This window comes from Eimeria acervulina, genomic scaffold (assembly GCF_000499425.1).
Source record: "Eimeria acervulina Houghton genomic scaffold, Eah_scaff7, whole genome shotgun sequence".
Lineage (NCBI taxonomy): Eukaryota > Apicomplexa > Conoidasida > Eucoccidiorida > Eimeriidae > Eimeria > Eimeria acervulina.
The window spans coordinates 64,551-82,006 of NW_013549647.1; the positions used below are offsets into that span (position 1 = coordinate 64,551).

Here is a 17,456-nt window from a genome sequence, read left to right on the forward strand (position 1 = left end):
GTATATGGAGACAGTCGGCGCTGCACAAGTATTTACCTGTGGGTGCTGCTGCTGCTGCACCTGCAACGCCTGCTGCTGCCATGGTGTTGCTGCTGCTGCTGCTGCTGCTGCTGCGCTTCTTACAACACTCTGTACACCGGAAAGTACCCGGCATGCCGCAGCAGCAGCACAGCCTGCGAGGCAGCAACGATGAGGCCCCTGCATGCGCTGCAGCCCAGGAAGCAACGCCTACCCTGTATATACACCCCACAAACAACTATCGAGGGTTTAGGGTTTAGGGTTTAGGGTTTGCAATTCAGGTTTGGGGCTTGATACAGGCGAGTTAGGGTTTAGGGTTTAGGGTGTAGAGGGTGCTGCAGACAGGGTGAGAGGCGTACGACTGCTAGGGTTTAGGGTTTAGGGTTTGCGATGCAGGGGTTGGTGTAGGGGAGTTAGGGTTTAGGGTTTAGGGTTTAGGGTTTGAGGCACCTTGAGGCCTCTACTTCTTCTTGCACAATGATAAGGCTGAGGTCAGGGGCTTCTCTTCGCCTCCACCGTCTACCCGACCCAGCAGCAGCAGCAGCAGCAGCAGCAGCACCGCAACCCTGGCCCCCGCTGCTGTCGCTGCTGTAATCAGCATCACCCTGTCTGCCGCCTTTGCGGCGCCCTTGTTTAGACATCCTGCTGCTGCTGCTGCTGTTGCTGCTGCTGCTGCTGCTTCTGCTGTTGCTGCTGCTGGTGCTGCTGATCCTGCTGTTCTTGTTGCTGTTGACGCTGCCGAGCTAGCTGCTGCTGTTACTGTTGTTGCTGCATCTGATGCTGCTGCACCTGTCGCTGCTGCTGCTGCTACCTTAGCATGCTGCTGCTGCTACAGCTGCCACAGCTGCTGCTGCAGCGCCAGAACCACTCCTTGCTGCATCTATCGATGTCTGTGGCTGTCTGCTGCTGTTAGGGGTTGCCTCCTGCTGCTGCTGCTGCTGCTGTCGGAGATGATGTAAATACGGCTTCGTTCCGCCACCCCACGAATCAATTGGTGGAGCTTACGCTGCTGCTGCTGCTGCTGCTGCTGCTGCTGCGGCTAAGATGTGGTAGTTGCTGCAGCTGCGGTTGCCGTAGCTGCTCTTGCTGCTCTGCTGCGCCTGCTGCTGCTGCTCAGGATCCGCTGTTGCTCCACCTGGGTCAGCTAAAGGCACACTCGACGGATCTTCGCCAGCAGCAGCAGCAGCAGCAGCAGCGCCTGCTGCTGCAGCAGCGCAAGGAGAGAGGCGGCAGAATCTGCGTTGGTGTGCTGCTGTCTTGCTGCGAGATTCAGATCCACAGGTTGCTGGTTAAGTAGTTTTATTGCTGCTGCAGCTGCTGCTGCAGTTGCCGCTGCTGCTGCTGCTGCTGCTGCTGCATGCACAGGGCTCAACAGAAGGCCCCAGAGGAGGCCGACCTTTTTCCTGAATTCTAACACTAAAATAATTAATTATTTTGCTTCTCCTTCTTTCTACTGCTTCTTTATATATGCTTTTGTGCTCTTGCGTCTTTGCTGCTGCGGACAACGGAGCAGCAGCAGCAACTGCAGCAGCGGCAGCAGCAGCAGCAGCAACCGCAGCACCAGCAGCAGCAGCACCTTCTCTCTTCGATTATTAGAGAACAGATATTCATAACAATACATCATGACAGCACCAGACGGTGTAGAAACTCCAGCAGCAGCAGCAGCATCTGCTGCTGCTGCTGCAAGTGCTACTAACGTAGCGCCTGCTGCTGCTGCAGCAACACCCTCACCAGAAGCAACAGCAGCAGCAGCAACGGCGCCGAAGCCTGTTTCAAGTGAGCCAGCGGCTGACCGCCCTATGCGGGAGAGCAACAGCAGCAGCAGCAGCAGCAGCCCCCCCAGCAGCAGCGGCAGCAGCTCCACAGGGAAGAGCAGCAGCAGCAGCAGCAAAGGGCCAGAGAACAGCGGTAGCAATGTCGCAGAGACAGGCAGCAGTGGTAGCAGCAGCAGCAGCAGCCCCGATAACGCCGGCAGTAGCAGCGGCAGCGGCACCACGAGCAGCACCAAACCCACCGACAGCAGCAGCAGCAGCAGCAGCAGCAAACCAGAAGCAGCAGCTAACGCTCAGGCCCCTCCTAAACGAGAGCCCCTAAATGCGCTTGGGGGTCCCCCCAAGAGGCTGCAGACAGAAATCCGTGCTGCTTCAAGCCGGCCCGAATACAGCAGCAGCAGCAGCAACAGCAGCAGCAGCAGCAGCAGCAGCAGAGATGGATTTAGAGATAGATACGGTGACACAAGCCAGAGGTATGGAAGCAACAGAGACAGGGACACCCCCAGATACAGAGAAACCAGCAGCAGCAGCAGCAGCAGCAGCAGCAAGGACTATGGTGGATGGAGCAGCAGAGGGCACTCAGACAGCATGAGACACGGTAACAGCAGTAACAGCAGCAGCAGTAACAGCAGCAGCAGCAGCAATAGCAGCAGCAGCAGCAGGAGCGATGCTGCGCAGAAAGAAAAGCCGCCATCAGAACCCTCTACCACATCTGCCTCCGGTAGCAGCAGCAGCAGCAAGAGCAACATTAGCAGCAGCAGCAGCAACAGCAGCAGCAGCAACAACAGCAGCAGCAACAACAGCAGCAGCAGCGCCACTGCCGGCGAGCAGAACAGCGGCTTGAAAAGTACCGGCAGCAAAGACAGCCACAGCAGCAGCAGCAACAACAGCAGCAGCAGCAACAGCAGCAGCAGCAGCAGCAACAACAGCAGCAGCAGCAGCAGCAGCACCGCCAAGGTGCCGGGGAAGCTGTCTTCCTTTTTGCTGCTTGCAGAGCAGCAGCAGCGGCGAGAAGTATATTCATTAGAGGAGGTAGAGAGAAAGAAGAGAGAAGCAGCAGAACCGAAGAGAGTGAGACATACGAGCTGCTGCCGTTCCTGTTGCTGCTGCTGCTGTTGCTGCTGCTGCTGCTGCTGCTGTTGCTGGTGTTTCCGGGTGTACTGTTGCTGCTGTTGTTGCTGCTGATACCTTCTCTTTATCTGCTCGGAAGCAGGCGCTGCACTGCTCACAGCAACAGCACCAGCAACTGCTGCTGTTGCTGCTGCTGCTGCTGCTGCTGCTGCTGCTGCCTATGCCTCCCGCTTCCCGTAGGCGGCTGGTGCTAGCAGCAAACCCTAAACCCTAAACCCTAAACCCTTGCTTTTCCGGTTAAGCGTAGACGCACATCTGTGAGGTATGGCATCGAGAGGGAAGCAGTTGAACGCATGCATATCTTTGCTGCTGCTGTTGCTGTTGCTTCTGCTGCTGCTGCTGTGTTTGCTGCCTGCAGATAACCTTTGTTTCTAAGAAGCAGCGCGAGGCTCGGCAGCAGCAGCAGCAGCAGGAAGAAGCAGAGATTGCAAAGAAAAAAGAGAGGGAGATGATAAACAAAAGGAGACTCTTCCTGCAGAGAGAGGTCTGTAGATACACTGCTGCTGCTGCTGCTGCTGCTGCTGCTTCTTCTTCTTCTTGTAGGCCTCTCAGGTGCTGCTGCTCCTGCTGCTGACCCGTGCAGCTGCTGCTGTTCGTTGCTGCCGTTGTAGCTGCTGCTGCTGTTGCTGCTGCTGCTGCTGCTGCTTTCAGGAGATTGAGCGAGAAAGAGAGCGGCGAGAAAGACAGAAGAGGAGGGACATGGAGAGAGTCAAAGAAGAACAAGAAAGTCTGCTGCTGCTGCATCTGCTGCTGCTGCATCTGCTGCTGCTGCATCTGCTGCTGCTGCTGCATCTGTCGCTGCTGTACCTGCTGCTCCTGCTGCATTTGCTGCGCCTGCAGTTGCTGCTGCTCCTCCTGCTCATTCCACCGTTGCTGCCTGTTTTCGCTGCGTCTGCTGCTGCTGCTGCTGCTGCTGCTGCTGTTGCACTATCTCGTGTTGCTGCGGGAGATGATGCGGCGGCTGTTGCTGCCGGCGTTGCTGCAGCATGTGCTGCTGCGCCAGTGGGTGTGGATCTCGCCTGTGCTGCTGCTGTCTGCGCTGCTGCTGCTGCTGCTGCTGCTGCGTATAGAGAAGCTGCGGGAGGAGCAGCTGCGGCAGCAGCGGGAGCAAGAGAAACAGCAGCAGAAGCCGAAGGAAGCCAGCCTTCTTGCAGATCTTAAGCTGCTCAACCTCCCTGAGCAAGAACTCCGCGCGAAGCAACAGGCAAGAGGGTTTAGGGTTTAGGGTTTGGGGTTTAGGGTTTGTAGGGCTTAGCGGTTTGGAGGCTCGGGCAGAGGGCGGCGCTGCAAAGGCCTCAGAGTCAAGGATTAAGGGTTTAGGGTTTAGGGTTTAGGGTTTAGGGTTTGAACGGTGGGTTTGCAGGAGAAGGAGCTGGAGCAGATTCGCATGCATTACCTGGGTATGAAGAAAGAGAAGAAGAAGATTCAAAAGCCCTCAGAAAAATTCAGGTAGGGTTTAGGGTTTAGGGTTTAGGGTTTAGGGTTTGTGGCTGTGGGTATCTTAGCAGGGTTTGGGGTTTGAGTTTAGGGTTTAAGGCTGAGGGTTTGCAGACTGCGGTGTAGGGTTTACTAAGGCCTACGATTTCAGGTCAAGGGTCTAGGGTTTAGGGTTTAGGGTTTAGGGTTAGGGTTTAGGGTTTAGGGTTTAGGGTTTAGGGTTTGGGTGCAGGAACATCTTCAACTTTGAGTGGGATGCGAGTGAAGATACGATGAGAGGAGACAACAATCCGCTCTATCAAAACAGACTCGAGCCGCAGCTACTCTTCGGCAGAGGGTATTCGCAAGGGTTTAGGGTTTAGGGTTTAGGGTTTAGGTCTTAGGGTTTAGGGTTTGGGGTGTAGTGACGACTGCAGCGTTGCGCAGTTTCACGTCTCTTGTCTTCATCTCTTTTCTGTTCCTTGTTTAGGGTTTAGGGTTTAGGGTTTATTGTTTAAGGGTTGTCTGCCTATTTCCTCTGCGGTTTAGGGTTTAGTGATTAGGGTTTAGGGTTTAGGGTTTAGGGTTTGCATGTTGCGTTTTCAGGTTTAGAGCTGGGATGGACATTCGCGAGCAGCGCAAAGCGAACAACTTCTACGATGAACTCGTCAAGCGGTATTTCTGCAGTTGCTGCTGCTGCTGCTGCTGCTGCGGTTGCTGCTGCTGCTGCGGTTGCTGCTGCTGCTGCGGCTGCTGCTGCTGCTGCGGCTGCTGCTGCAGTTTGCCGCTGCTGCATTTGCTGCTCGTGCTGTAGTTGCTGCTGCTGTTGCTGCTGTGGCCTTTCAGTTGTCTAGTTTTGTTTGTCTCCTACTAGCTCTTGCTGATGCTGTTGCTGCTGCTGTTGTGTTGCTGCTGCTGCTGCAGACGCCAAGAGTACGAGTTGAAGCAGCGGCAGCGCGGCGCTGAGGAAGCAGCAGCAGCAGCTGCGACTGCAGCAGCAGAAGCAGCCCGAGCCAGTGACAAGAAGAAGGTTAAGGATATGGAGGTAAGCAACAGCAGCAGCAGCACCAGCAGCAGCAGCATCAGCAGCAGCACCAGCAGCAGCAGCATCAGCAGCAGCACCAGCACCAGAAGCACCTGCAGCCGAAGCAGTACCAGCAGAAGCAGCAGCTTCAGCTGAAGCAAGAGCAGCAACAGAAGCAGCAGCAGCTGAAGCAAGAGCAGCAGCAGCAGCTGCTGAAGCAGCAGCAGCAGCAGGAGCAGCACCAGCAGCAGCAGCAGCAGCAGGGTTTGTGTTTTATTGCAGGAGGAGCCTGAGTTGGAGGGGCATTGGTCGACGAAGAAGAGAGAAGAAATGACAGACAGAGACTGGCGAATATTCAGAGAAGACTTTGAAATTTATCTTAAGGTAGGCGTTTATCTTTTTCTGTCTCCTTTTGCTGTCTCTTGTGTCTCCTTTGGCTGTCTCCTTTGTCTAATTCTGCTGTCTCCTTTGTCTACTTCTGCTGTCTCCTTTATCTAATTCTGCTGGCTCCTCTATCTAATTCTGCTGTCTCTTTTATTTAATTCTGCTGTCTCTTTCTGTCTTTTTTGTGTTTGTCTTTTTTATTCATCTCTTTTTTGTTTTAGTTGTCTTTCTTTTGTATTGGGTTTGTTTCTCTGTCTCTGTCTCTGTCTCTGTCTGTCTCTGTCTGTCTTTGTCTGTCTCTGTCTGCCTCTGTCTCTGTCTCTGTCTCCGTCTCTGTCTCTGTCTCTGTCTCTCTGTCTCTGTCTTTGTCTCTCTTTTTATATTTGTTTTTTTATTACCTCTACTTTGTTTCTTTTTCTTATATATATATATATATATATCTGTTTATCTTAATATCTTTATCATTGTATATGTTGATCATCAGTTTATCTGTACATGATATATCTTTACTCTTAATCTATAATATATTTATCTTTATTAAACTCTGTTTATTGATGAAATATCTTTTGTCTTCGTTTGCGTTTTTATTTTTAGGGCGGCCGCGTCCCTCCGCCGATTCGAACTTGGGCAGAAGCTGAACTACCTTGGGAACTTATCGAAGCTGTTAAACAGGTTAGCTAGCTAGCTACAGCTAGCTACAGCTAGCTACACCTAGCTACAGCTAGCTACAGCTAGCTACAGCTACATAGCTGTAGCTGGATAGCTGGAGCTGGGTAGCTGTAGCTAGATAGCTATAGCTAACTGTAACGAGCTAGCTGTAGCTAGCTAGCTGTAGCTAGATAGCCGTAGCTGACTGTAACTAGCTAGCTGTAGTTAACTGTTACTAGATAGCTGTAGCTAGATAGCTAGATACCTGTAGCTAGCTAGCTAGCTAGCTGTGCATAGCGCCATCTAGCTAGCTGTTCACCAGCTAACTAGGTACGCAGTAGCAAGCTAGCTTGTCACCAGCTAGCTAGCTATACACCAGCTAGCTAGCTACAGAGGAGTCAGCTAGCTATGCATATCTATAGCACAGAAAACCCCACAAAACGCTAAGCTAGAAAGGAGACGACAAGCAAACAGGAATCATATTCCTGCTGCTGCTGCTGCTGCTGCTGGTGCTGCTGCTGCTGCTGCTGCTGCTGCTGCTGCTGCTGCTGCTTGTTTGCAGGCGAACTATGAGCGGCCGACGCCAATTCAAATGCAGGCTATCCCAATTGCACTCGAGATGAGAGACCTAATAGGCATTGCAGAGACAGGATCAGGTAAACTTCTTTTTTGCTGCTGCTGCTGCTGCTGCTGTTGCTGCTGCTACTGCTGCTACTTCAGGCTGTACTGCTGCTGCTGCTGCTGTTGCTGCTACTTCAGGCTGTGCTGTTGCTGCTGCTGCTTTGGGTTGTCCTGTTGCTGGTGTTTTTGCTGTTGCTTTTTCTGGGCCTTTAGGTTGTGCTAGTGCTGCTACTGCTGCTGCTGCTGCTGCTGTTGCTGCTGCTGCTGCTGCTGCTGTTGTTGTTGTTCAGTGTCGCTTTTTGTTTTTGTTTGCCTGCATTTGTTTTGTGTTTTGTGTTTGATATTTCTTTTCTATTTATTTGTATTGGCGTCTATTATGCATTATTTATTTATTATTTATTTATTTATTTATTTGTTTTATTATTTATTTATTTATTTTTGTTCATAGGAAAGACAGCTGCGTTCGTGCTGCCTCTGCTGACATACGTGAAGCAGCTTCCACCGCTAACCGAAGAGACATCTCAAGATGGGCCCTATGCTCTTATTCTTGCACCCTCCAGGTATCTGCTGCTGCTGCTGCTGCTGCTGCTGCTGCTGCTGCTGCTGCTGCTGCTGCTGGTGTTAGTGGTGGTGGTGGTGTTGGCGGTGCTGCTGCTGCTGTTGCTGCTGCTGCTGCTGTTGGGGGTGCAATTGGGGCTGCTGCTGCTGCTGCTTTTGTTGGAGCTGCTGCTGCTGCTGCTGCTGCTGCTATTGTTGCTGTTGGTGATGCTGCTGCAGCAGCTGGGACTCCTTTCTGCTGCTGCTTCTTGTATAGGACGCGAAGCCTTTGAATATGTGTTTAATAATATTATTTATTCAGGGAGCTGGCGTTGCAAATTGAAGAAGAGACACAAAAATTCGCGTCTTTCTGTAGCTGTCGCTCAGTTGCTGTTGTCGGTGGACGGAGCGCAGAGAACCAGGCCTTTCTTCTTCGTCAGGGGTACATAATTAATTTAATTTATTTAATTATTATTTAATTTATTTAATTTAATTAGTTTACATTCGCTTTAATTCATTAGTATTAGTTTAAAGACAGATTAATGCACTTCAGGTTAGTGCTGTTTTTTTTTATTTGTTCAAATGCTCTTAGTTTTACTTTGCTTTTTAGTTGTACATTAATTTATTATCATCATTTTATTATTTATTTATTCATTTGTATATTTATTTATTATCATTATTATATTTATTATATCTTATTTATTTATTTATTTGTACAGTAATTTATTATCATCATTTTATTATTTGTTTATTTATTTAATTTGTATATTTATTTATTATCATTATTTTATTTATTATTATTTGTTAATCCGTTACTTTCTTTATTTGTTTATTGTGTTTCTTTATACATATATTTATTTAAATATAAATTAACATAAGCAGATATATGTATATATAATCCGCTTATGTTAATTTGTTTAAGTATATATAAATTGTTTGTTTTTTGCTTCGTTTTGCGGTGTATGTACAGCGTAGAGATTGTCATTGGGACGCCTGGGCGTATTAGAGATTGTTTAGATAGAGCATATACTGTTTTAAATCAGTGCAATTATGTTGTCTTAGATGAAGCAGGTAACTCAATTCATTAACCACAGCAGCAGCAGCAGCAGCAGCAGTAACAGCCACAGCAGCAGCAGCACCAACAGCAGCAGCAGCACCAACAGCAGCAGCAGCCACATCCACAGCAGCAGCAGCACCCACAGCAGCAGCGCCCACAGCAGTAGCAGCCACATCCACAGCACCCACAGCAGCAGCAGCCACATCCACAGCAGCAGCAGCAGCAGCAGCAGGAGAAGGAGAAGAAAGAAGAGTTGCGTGTTTCTGCAGACCGCATGATTGACTTGGGTTTTGAAGAAGTAGTTAACGCAATCTTAGATGCTATCCCTACCACCAACTTAAAAAGCGAAGACGAAGCCCTCGCGCTGCAGCAAGTAAAGCATCTCCAGTTGCTGCTGCTGCTGCTGCTCCTGCTGCTGCTGCTGCTGCTGTGGCTGCTGCTGTGGCTGCTCCTGCTCCTGCTGCTGCTGCTGTGGCTGCTGCTGTGGCTGCTGATATTAACATTAGGATAATTAGATTACAAGTAAATCTACATTTATTTTTTTATATTTCTTGATTAATATTTCTTGAGTTATTTATATTTATTTATTTATATTTATTTATTTATATTTATTTATTTATATTTATTTATATTTATTTATTTGCAGGAGCTGCAAGCTAAGGCAGGACACCGTTTATACAGACTGACTCATATGTTCAGCGCGACGATGCCCCCTGCTTTAGAAAGATTAGCTAGGTATCTCCTTCTTCTATTTGTTTGTCTTCATTTTACTGTCTCCTTTATATTTGTTTGTCTTAGTTTTATTGTCTCCTTCTTCTATTTGTTTATCTTTATTCAGCTGTCTCCTTTATATTTGTTTGTTTGTCTTTATTCAACTGTCTCCTTTATATTTGTTTGTTTGTCTTTATTTTACTGTCTCCTTTCTATTTATTTGTCTTAGTTTTACTGTCTCCTTCTTCTATTTGTTTGTCTCTATTCAACTGTCTCCTTTATATTTGTTTGTTTGTCTTCATTTTACTGTCTCCTTTATATTTGTTTGTTTCTGTTTTACTGTCTCCTTTATATTTGTTTGTTTGTTTTTGTTGTACTGTCTCCTTGCTACTTTCTATTTGCTTTTTTGTTTTATGTTTACTGTCTCCTTCTTCTACTTTGTTTCTATTCTACTGTCTCCTTTTTATTTGTTTGTTTTTATTTTGCTGTCTCTTTCTTCTATTTCTTTATCTTCATTTTACTGTCTCTTCTCTATTTGTTTATTTTTGTGTTAACATCTCTTTCCTGTTTGTTTGTTTTATTTTTACTGTCTCTTTATATTCTCAGTGTCTCCTTTTCTGCTGCTTCTGCTGCTGCTGCTTCTCCTGCCGCTGCTTCTCCTGCTGCTGCTTCTGCTGCTTTGCTGCTGCTTCATCTGCTGCTGCTTCCCCTGCTGCTGCATCTGCTGCTGCCGCTGCTTCTGCTGCTGCTTCATCTGCTGCTGCTTCTCCTGCTGCTTCTGCTGCTGCTGCCGATGCTTCTTCTGCTGCTGCTTTTGCTGCTGCTTCATCTGCTGCTTCATCTGCTGCTGCTGCTGCTGCTGCTGCTGCTGCTGCTGCTGCAGGAAGTATCTGCGGGCCCCTTCATATATATCAATCGGAGACCCGGGCGCAGGGAAGAGAGCTATCGATCAACGCGTTGAGTTTGTTGCGGAGGCAAGAAAGAAGCAGAGACTGCAGGTTAGCTGTCTCTTCTTCTTATTATTATTATTATTTTGTCTCTCTTCTTTTTTATTATTATTCTTTTGTCTTATTATGCAGACATGCATGCAGACATGCATGCATGCATGCATGCAGAGTCTATTTATCTTTTTTTGTTGTGTTTTTTTGTTTGTTTGTTCATCGTCAGAGATTGTTTGAAGGCTCTGTCTCCTTTTGTGTCTCCTTTCTCTTTATATCTTTTCTATTTATTATTTTCTTTAATTTTGTTATTGCTGTTTACTATTATCACGATTTATTATTTATTAATTATTATTATTTATTTTTTATTGTTATTATTATTATTATGTTTACTAATTATTATTATTATTATTACTAATATTATTATTATTATTACTACTACTACTATTATTATTATTATTACTATTACTAATATTATTATTATTTATTTATTATTATTATTATTACTAATATTATTATTATTTATTATTTATTATTTATTATTATTGCAGGAGTTACTAGAAGAGAGCGAGCCTCCCGTGATGGTGTTTGTAAATCAAAAGAAATCTGCAGATGCTCTCGCTAAGGCCCTCAGCAAGCTGGGCTTCAGGTGTATATACACCTCAATATGCTGCTGCTGTCTCCTTTGCTGCTGCTGTCTCCTTTGCTGCTGCTGTCTCCCTTGTTGCTGCTGTCTCCCTTGTTGCTGCTGCTTCTGTCTCCTTTACTGCTGCTGTCTCCTTTGCTGTCTTCTGTTTGTTTTCTTCTTTTATTTCTTTTTCGTCTCTCCTCAACTGTCTCCATAACTGCCTCCTTCATTGTTTTTAATTGTCTCTGTTATTTTTTAATATTTCTTTTTGTTTTGTTATTTATTTGTTTTGATTTATATTTATTTTTATTTTTATTTTTATTTTATATCTCTTTGCTGTCTCCTTTTACTTTTTGTCTCCTTTTTTTAATTTTTTTTTCTTTTTGTCTCTTCTTTCTTTTCTTTACTTTCTTTTAATCCCCTTTAATTTAATCTATTTTAATTTAATTTAATTTAATTTAATTTAATTTAATTTAATTTATTTATTTTTATTTGTCTGCAGCACGATTGCTCTTCATGGTGGGAAGGCTCAGGAAAATCGCGAGGCTGCACTCACATCCTTCAAAGTAATTAATTTTTTTATTTTTATTCTTTATTTTTTATTATTATTATTAATAATAATAATCTTGTTATTATTATTATTATTGTTATTGTTGTTTTTATTTTAAAGAGAAGAGTTTGTTTGTTTTGTCTGTTTTCTTATATATTTGTTATTTTTATTATTTATATTTTTACGTAGATGAGTACTATGATTACTATAATTATTCTCCTTTTGTATTTATTTAAATTAATTTAATTAATTTAATTAATTTAATTTATATTATTGTTTGCTCAGGAAGATTCTTTTGATGTATTTGTGTTTACATAATATAATTTTTTTTATTATTTTGATTATCACGATTTTAATACATGCGATTATTGCATTTTATTTTTACTAATAGTATTTTATTCTATTATTTATTTATTTATTTATTTATTTAATATATTTTATCTATTTGTTTATTCAGGAAGGCTCTTTTGATGTATTAGTTGCTACTGATGTTGCTGGGAGAGGTATTGATATAGATGGTGTTACATTAGTTGTAAACTTTGATATGCCGAAGGAAATTGAGCAGTATTTACACCGCATCGGTGAGACAAATACAAATAAATTTAAACTTTTAAACAGATTAAAGTACTTCTACAGATCTTATTTAGCTTATCCTTTTGTTCAGATACACCTCAAACTCAAACGCAAAAAAAATAAAGCAAAATAACAAAAAAAAGAAAAAAATTGACAAATTAATTAAATAAAAAAATATTATGCTGGTGCTTCTGTTGATGCATTGGTTGCATGCATGCAGCAAATGTAGCTGCTACTTTTGCTGCTGTTGCTGCTGCTGTTTATATTTCTCTTGTTGCTGCTCCTAATAATCTGCTGCAGCCCCACCGACTCTACTACTGCTGCTACGTATAATCTTCTTTAGCTGTTTTTATCACATTTGCTTCGTCTTCTATTACTGCTTCTGCTGCTGCTATTATTGACTTGCTGCTTCTGCTTCTGCTTCTGCTTCTGCTGCTGCTTTTGCTGCTGCTGCTGCTGCTGCTGCTGCTAATGCAGGTAGAACGGGTCGTGCAGGTAAGAAAGGAGTAGCAATATCATTTTTAACAGAAGAAGACTCAGCGATATTCTTTGACTTGGTGAAAGTCATGAAAAGCGCAGGATGTCAGGTGCCTCTTGAATTGCAAAGTCATCCAGCAAGTAAAGTTAAAGGGGGTAATAAAGACTCTGTCCCTACGAAGCCCATGCATTTTTATTGATTTCTTTTTTAAAAACTAATTACTCTTTTATTTATTTTATTTCTTTATTTATTCTCCTTTTAATGAATGAGCTTTACGCTTTTATTCTATACTTATTGCTTATACAGACACAACGTACTCTTTATTTTGCTACGACTATACCTACGCATTTTTATTATTTAGTTTACTTTGAAAAGATTTATGTTTTAATTTAATTATTTTATCTTAAAGAGTTTATTATTTTACTTAATTATTTACTCTGTTTAAAAAGAACTTACTCTTTATTCTTTTTAAACAGAGTTTATTTCTTTTACTTAATTACTTTTAAAGAGAGTTTATTATTTTATTTAATTATGCAATTAAGAGAGTTTATTCTTTTGTTAAGTTATTCAATTTAAAAGGGTTTATCCTTTAATTTAATTATTTAGGAGAGTTTATTTCTTTTATTTAATTATTTATGAGTTTATTATTTTATATAATTATGCTATTTAAGAGTTTATTCTTTTGATGTAAATAAAGGCGAAGAGACATTTATTTGTGTATTGTAAATACAAAGAAAGATGTTTCTTATATAAAAATATAATTAAAATTAAATAAAATTATTTAGACAGTAGCGGCCTCAGTAGCAATGTTTGTGTCTCTGTCTGCATATAAACACAGCTAAATAAAAAAATTAAATTAAGTTAAATTAAACTGAATTAAATAAATAAATAAATATAAATAATTTAAAATAATTTATTGAAATATAAAATAAAATAAATAATTTATTTAAACATTACTATTAACTGCGCATCTGCTGCTGATGCGGTGTACAGTGTACGTCAGCCTTCTGCTAACATCATGCAAATTAAGAAATATTTAATTAATTTAATTAATTTAATTAATTTAATTAATTTAATTAATTTAATTAATTTAATTAATTTAATTATTTTTTGTTTATTTAAAAAATATAAAACTGTTTTGGATTGCTGAGGCCCCCACAAGACAAACTGGTGACCCCAGCGAGATGCAGCAGCAGCAGCAGCAGCAGCAGCAGCAGTAGCTGCTGCTGCTGCTGCTGCATCTGTTTTGTTTATTATTTATTAAATTTTGTTTTTAGTTTTTGTTTTTTATTATTTTGTATTTCACTCAAATCAAACTGAAACCGTGGGGGCCCCCTGCAGCTGTACATTTGAGGGGGCCCCCTGGCTAACAAACCTTTACTTATTTGTTTTTATTATTTATTGTTTAGTGTTTATTATATAGCTAGCAGCAGCATTATAGTAGCAACAGCATTATAGTAGCAGCAGCAGCAGAACAACAACGCTGCAGCAGCAGCAGCAGCAACAACACAACCGTAGAAACAGCAGCAGCAACAACAAAACAACAGTAGCAGCAGCAACAGTAGCAACAACAAAACAACAGTAGCAACAGCAGCAGCAACTCTGCTTACATGGGCAATGTGCTGCTAGGAACTAACTGTGTATTATAAACTATGTCTCCTCCTACAACAGCAAAAACTGCTGCTGCTTCAACTGCAGCAGCAGCAGCAGCAAAGCAGCGGGGCCCCCGAGGGGGGCCCCCAGGTATATCACCAAAAGGGAGGAAGCACGAAGGAGCAGACGAAGATCAAACCCCTGCAGAAGCAGCAGCAGCAGCAGCAATTGATGATATTATTGCAGCAGGTGCTGCGCTGCTACATAAAAGAGCAGCAGATAGACAGTGCTTTGGTCTTGCTGCTGCAGCAACAACCAGGTGTCTCCTTGATATCCTTCGTCTCTCTAACCTCACCATAGACCCAGGAGACCCACCCTGCTGCACCCAAACGCAGAAAGGGGGCCCCCAAGGGGCCCCCCAAGGGGCCCCCCAAGGGGCCCTTCACAGGGGCCCCCTATACGACCCCCAATCAGGGGCCCCCACAGGGGCCCCCCAAACAGGGGCCCCCCAATCAGGGGCCCCCCAAACAGGGGCCCCCCAAACAGGGGCCCCCCAAACAGGGGCCCCCCAAGGTGAGGCCCCCAAAGAAGGAACCTCCCAAGGGTATCTCCCTAGGGGCCCCTCAAGGGGCCCCCAAAGGCCTTACGAAGCAGGGGGCCCCCTTAGGGATCGTGAAGCAGGGGGTCCCCAAGGGGGCCCTCAAGGGGGCCCTCAAGGGGGCCCCCAAGGGGGCCCTCAAGGGTGTGTGTTTGATATACCCCCTATGCCTCGCCCAGGGAAGCAAGACAGCTGGGCCCCCGGTTGCTGCGGTATAAAGCCGTTAACACCAGAGCTGCAGCAGATGCTGCTAGCAGCAGATAAAGAGAGAGAAGAAGCAGCAGCAAGAAGGGGGGCGTTGCTGCGGAAGCGGGGTGCAACGCCGCTGATAGCAGCAGCAACAGCAGCAACGCAGCGAGCATCAGCAGCAACAGCAGCAGCAGCAGTAGCAGCAGCAACAGCAGCACCTGCGGCTACTGCTGCTGCTGCTGCTGCTGCGAGGCGTGCTGCAGCACAAGGGACAAAGAGACCGCTGAGAGCTGCAGCAGCAAAACAAACAGCAGCACCATCCTAATACCCATTCACTCTTCCTTCAATAAATAAATATAAATATAAACTTTAAATATAAATATAAATACAGACATAAGAATAAATAAAAATATAAACATATATTTACTTAAAGAATGTCTTTTCTATGGCTAAGGCAGACTCTGCTGTAACCCCACACTGCAGCAGCAGCAGCAGCAGCAGCAGCAGCAGCAACAGTAACTCACCAGCAGCAGCACCAATAGCAGCAGCAGCAACCTAAGCAACACCAACAGGAGCAGCAGAAGAAGCAGCAACAGCAGCAGCAGCAACAGCAGAGCAGCAACGAGCTTTGCGTTTGCATGCATGCAGCCGTTTTTTTTAATAAAACAAAAAAAATAAAATTATCTGAAAAAATCCTCTGAATATTTTTAAATGTATTTTTTATTGTAAATTTATTTATGCTGTATCCACCGATATATATATATATATATATATATATATATGTATATACATATATATATATATATATGTACATATATGTACACTATATGTTGTATACTATATATAATATATATATGCATTATGTATATGCATTATATATATAATATATATATATATATATAGTGCTACCTATTATTATAGTAAGCATATATGTGTACGTTTCCTATATATATTATACATAGGCTTGTTATCTATATGTATATATATATATATATATTATCTATACATATGCATTATATATATATTATATATATACGTATATACATATATATATATATGTATTACAAGCCTGTGGGTCTTTGTACAGAGGTGCAGTGTACGTACGCAGCAGACGCTGTACATACACCGCATATAATAAACATGCATGTATATAATCTATAATACATTTATATATATACATATATATATATAATAGATAATCTACATTCAAATATATCTACAAAATTACCAATATATATATATATATAATACCTAATATATATATATATATATATACATATATATGTATATATATATATATATATTACATGTACATTATCGGTGTGCATATGATTATATTATGGAGACATCTTTACGGTGTACGTCTGTACTACAAATTAAAAAAATAAATAAAAATAAATAAATAAATTAATAAATATATGCTGTATTACTTTTGCTGTATTGTCTCTGTTTATAATAATACACCAGAGGGGGCCTCTAAGGCTGTTTGTCTCTCATCTTTGCTTTTACAAGAAGACAAATACCCCCTAACTAATCTTTCCCGCTGCTGCCGCTGCTGCTGCTGCTGTCCCTGCTGCTGCTGGTGCTGCTGCTGCTGCTGCTGCTCCTAATAGGGCTTTCGGGGTGTCTGTACACCTGAAGCTGCATCTACTTCGACACGCAATTTATTATTTTATTCGAACAAACATCAAAAACTGCTCCACTGGGCTGGCTGCTTCAGCAGCAGCAGCAGGGGCAGCAGGGTCTGCTGCTGCTGCTGCTGCTGCTGCTGCTGTTGCTGCTGAAGCAGCCAAGCCACCTGCTGCTGCTGCGGCAGCAGGAGCGCATTTGCTGCTGAGGGAGGAGGGAGGGACACACGATCCCGATCCCCACAGACGATCCCGATCCCCACAGCACCAGACTGCAGCAGCGCAATGCCCCACAGCAGCAGCAACAGCAGCAGCAGCAGCATGACCCCAAAATGCTGCTGCTGCTGCTGCTGCTGCAGCGTGGAAGGCATAGGCGGGGTAGGCCGCCCTCAGCAGCAAACCCCAGGCACAACAAAGCAAAAGGCTAGCTGCTACTGCAGCAGCAGCTGCTGCTGCAGCTGCAGCAGCTGCAGCGATAGCAGCAGCAGGTGCTGCTGCTGCATCTGTTGCTGCTGAAGTGTAAACAAATCTGTTGTCTCCTCTCCCTTAGATCCCTTCTTCTTGCTTCGCCCGTGCGGTGTACGTACACCGCAAGCGCATGCATGCAGCAGCTGTGTATAAACAACAACTGTAGCTGTATCCTCCTCATTAGCATACAAAAACAAACTCAAGCAGCAGCAGCAGCATCAGCAGTTGCTGTTGCTGCTGCTGCTGCTGTTGCTGCTGCTGCTGGACAAAGACGGGTGTGCGTGTCTCTGTCTCTGTTACTGCACAACAGAGATGAGTTCTTCTGTCTCTTCTTCTGTCTCTTCTTCTGTCTCTGTCTCTTCTCTGTCCCTCGCATTTAAAGTCTTGCTTCCCTCTCTCCCTTCACCACCTCCATGCAATATGCATTCAGCTGCTGCTGCTGCTGCTGCTGCAGCAGGAGCAACAGGTGCAGCAACCCTGCTGCAGCAGCAGCA

The 17,456-nt window shown here is 44.0% G+C and overlaps 2 protein-coding genes across 2 annotated transcripts; both read left to right on the top strand.

Annotated features, from left to right (window-relative positions):
• Positions 1 to 1,640: 1,640 nt before the first annotated feature.
• Positions 1,641 to 7,844, top strand: EAH_00002140 (DEAD-box ATP-dependent RNA helicase, putative; the record flags this gene model as incomplete). The annotated part of the gene is made up of 13 exons (XM_013394633.1): positions 1,641 to 2,861; positions 3,280 to 3,405; positions 3,573 to 3,648; positions 3,992 to 4,140; positions 4,285 to 4,370; positions 4,591 to 4,695; positions 4,944 to 5,012; positions 5,262 to 5,382; positions 5,644 to 5,745; positions 6,340 to 6,417; positions 6,956 to 7,049; positions 7,463 to 7,574; positions 7,829 to 7,844. The coding sequence occupies 13 exons, from the start codon at positions 1,641 to 1,643 to the stop codon at positions 7,842 to 7,844; spliced, it is 2,355 nt and encodes a 784-aa protein (XP_013250087.1).
• Positions 7,845 to 14,138: 6,294 nt separating this feature from the next.
• Positions 14,139 to 15,191, top strand: EAH_00002150 (hypothetical protein, conserved; the record flags this gene model as incomplete). Its single annotated transcript, XM_013394634.1, has 1 exon — positions 14,139 to 15,191. The coding sequence occupies one exon, from the start codon at positions 14,139 to 14,141 to the stop codon at positions 15,189 to 15,191; it is 1,053 nt and encodes a 350-aa protein (XP_013250088.1).
• Between the last annotated feature and the right edge of the window lie 2,265 nt (positions 15,192 to 17,456).